Consider the following 2,506-nt stretch of genomic DNA (forward strand, 5'->3'; position numbering starts at 1 on the left):
AAAACAACAACAACAACAAAACCCCCCAAACAAAACATGGACAAACAAACCCCACCGCTTTGGGACCTGATCAGGGAAAGAGAAAGCCACACATCCGCGTTACATAACTAAACCCGCCTACACCTTCCCCGTAAGTATTGACGCCAGTCATTGTCTTTTTCTAAGTCTGTGGCCACGGAGGTTTCCATGGACGTTATAAAAGCGCTTTTGTGTATTGAAACTGTGAATAAAAAGGTAGGGGGAGGGGGAAAAAGCCGAACCACCAAGCTCACCCAAACCCTAAACCTCAGGCTGTTGGAAAGAAGCAGCTACACCGAAACCGTCCCAGACTGCAAACACGCCTGGCCAGCGGGGGGAGGGCGAAGGGACACCGTTGCCTGAGACCGGCGGTTCTGCCACAGTCCGGAGGCCTTACGCCGAGTCCACACCAAGGAGGAGGAGGGGCCCCCGCAGCCGCTCCGCCTCCTCCACGAAGGGCCGCTTCTCGCTCTCGTTCAGCAGTCTGGGGGCGGGGGAGGGGGCGCAGAGAGAAACAGAGGGGGTTCTGTGAAACCGGCTGAGCTGTCAGATCGGCGGGAGGGGGAGGTGACCCCGACCACTCGGCTTCCTCGCACACAACCCCTTCCTCCCTCCTCCCTGCTTTCCAGCCACTGCTGCAGCTCATAATTTTCTTAAAAGCGAGAAAGAAGGAAAGGAGGAAAGAAGGAAAGAAAGAAAGAAAGAAAAAAGAAAGAAAAGAAAGAAAGTAAGAAAAGAAGGGGGGAAAATGGAAAAATAAATCTCGGTTCTTTTAGTCCAACCTGAGCGGTCACTCCCCGCCCCGCCCTCGCTCCTTCTATTTTGGAAAACCCTGGAGATGAAAATAGCTCTCCGCTGCTTCGGCTCTAAGTGCCTTTGCTACTGTAGTTATAACGCCCCCCCCCCGCCCCCAACACCCTTAGAAGCTTTCCGAAAACCCACTTAATCTGCGAGGAGCCCTGCACCCCCAACCGTGTCCACCTATTTCCAGCAGCCCCCCCATTCCTGCCAGGAGTCTTCTCTGGCCTTGATGTCCCCCCCGCTTCCATCCCACCTCCTTGGTTTGTAGGTCTACACGAGAGAGCGCCGTTGGAGCGAGAGAGGGGCAAACTTCACTTCCCACCCAACCCCCCACTTGGGATCGAACTTCACAGCGACGGGAGATAGGGCTGGCAGCCCCCTCCCACCGTGTCTCCCACAAGTCTTCTCCCACCCTCTGGCTCTCTCTGTCCCCTTTCCCTCCCCCCTCCGCCTCCCTTCCTTTCCCCCCCAGAGAGCAATCCAAGAACTTTGTCAAACTTTGAGCCAAGTTACACTTCGTCTCCTCCCCCCCCCACTCAGCTCCCGCCGCCCCCCCGCCGCCGCCTCCCGCCGGCTCCGGGACCGGCAACTCTCCGCTCGGGAGGCGGGGCGCGAGAGAGTGTCCTGGCCAGCGCCCCCCGCCACCGCGGAGCCCACCCTGCCGCGCCGGCCCTACCTCCAGAGCTTGCCCAGCGTCTTGCTGAGTTCGGCGTTGTGCAGGTGCGGGTACTGGTCGGCGAGCTTCCTGCGCGCCGCCTGCGCCCACACCATGAAGGCGTTCATGGGCCTCTTGACGTGCGGCTTGTTCTTGCTCGAGCCGTTGACGCGCACCGGCATGGGTACCAGCGTCCAGTCGTAGCCCTTGAGCACCTGGCTGACCGCCTCGCGGATGCACACGGGGAACTTGTCCTCCTCGCTCTCCTTCTTCAGGTCCGGCTCGCCCTTGGGGAACGTGTTCTCCTGGGGCCGCGTGTTCTCGGTGTCCGAGCCGGAGCCCGAAGGGCAGGGCGAGCCCGCCGAGTCCTCGGACATGGTGGGGCTGGGGGCGCCGGACAGGCCCTTCTCCTGCTCGTCGGTCATCTTCATGAAGGGGTCCAGGAGATTCATACGCGGGCCCGGGGCAGGGGGCGGGTGGCCGGGAAAGGCGAGAAGCCGCGGCGGCTCGGGGACTCGAGGCGCGGGCTCCTCTCCCCTCGGCTGCCCGGACGCGGAGCGAGCGGCTCCCGGGGAGCCTGGCGCGTCACCCGGCTGCGGCGGCGAGCACTCGGGAAGGCGCGCGGTGGCCAGCCCGCAGCTGCTCGCTCCAAGTGGGGTAAGGCGAGTTGGAGAGAAGGAAGAGGGGAAGAAAGAGAGCAAAAGTGGGGCGCTCGCACCCCTTCTCTTCTCCTCCTGCAAAGAAAAGTTCCTGGAGTGAAACTGGCAAGTCGCGGCGCCACTGAAGTTTCCAGTGAGTTTCAAGCTCCGCTCTCAGCTCCGCAGCTCCCAGCCCTGGGGCTCTTTAATAAACTACTGCTCCTCACCTTAGAGACGGCCAGCCAATCACAGCACGGCATTTCAGGGGTTGGCAGGCAGCTGATTGGACTGGATTTTGCGGGGAGGAGGATTGTGGCACTGGGCTTGGGTGACGAGAGGGGAGGGGAGGAGCGGGGAGGGGAGCGCTGCCTCTGGTTTGGCGTGGGGGGGGGGG

General features: G+C 61.5%; 1 protein-coding gene across 1 annotated transcript; it reads right to left on the bottom strand.

Annotated features, from left to right (window-relative positions):
• Positions 1-411: 411 nt before the first annotated feature.
• Positions 412-1,960, bottom strand: LOC121105063 (transcription factor SOX-9-like). Its single transcript, XM_040641208.1, has 2 exons — positions 1,496-1,960; positions 412-502 (listed from the first exon to the last, which is right to left on the bottom strand). Exons 1-2 carry the CDS (start codon positions 1,924-1,926, stop codon positions 412-414), a joined length of 522 nt encoding a protein of 173 aa, XP_040497142.1. The 5' UTR covers positions 1,927-1,960.
• Positions 1,961-2,506: the final 546 nt, after the last annotated feature.

This window comes from Ursus maritimus, unplaced genomic scaffold (assembly GCF_017311325.1).
Source record: "Ursus maritimus isolate PB19 unplaced genomic scaffold, ASM1731132v1 scaffold_24, whole genome shotgun sequence".
Taxonomy (NCBI): Eukaryota; Metazoa; Chordata; class Mammalia; order Carnivora; family Ursidae; genus Ursus; species Ursus maritimus.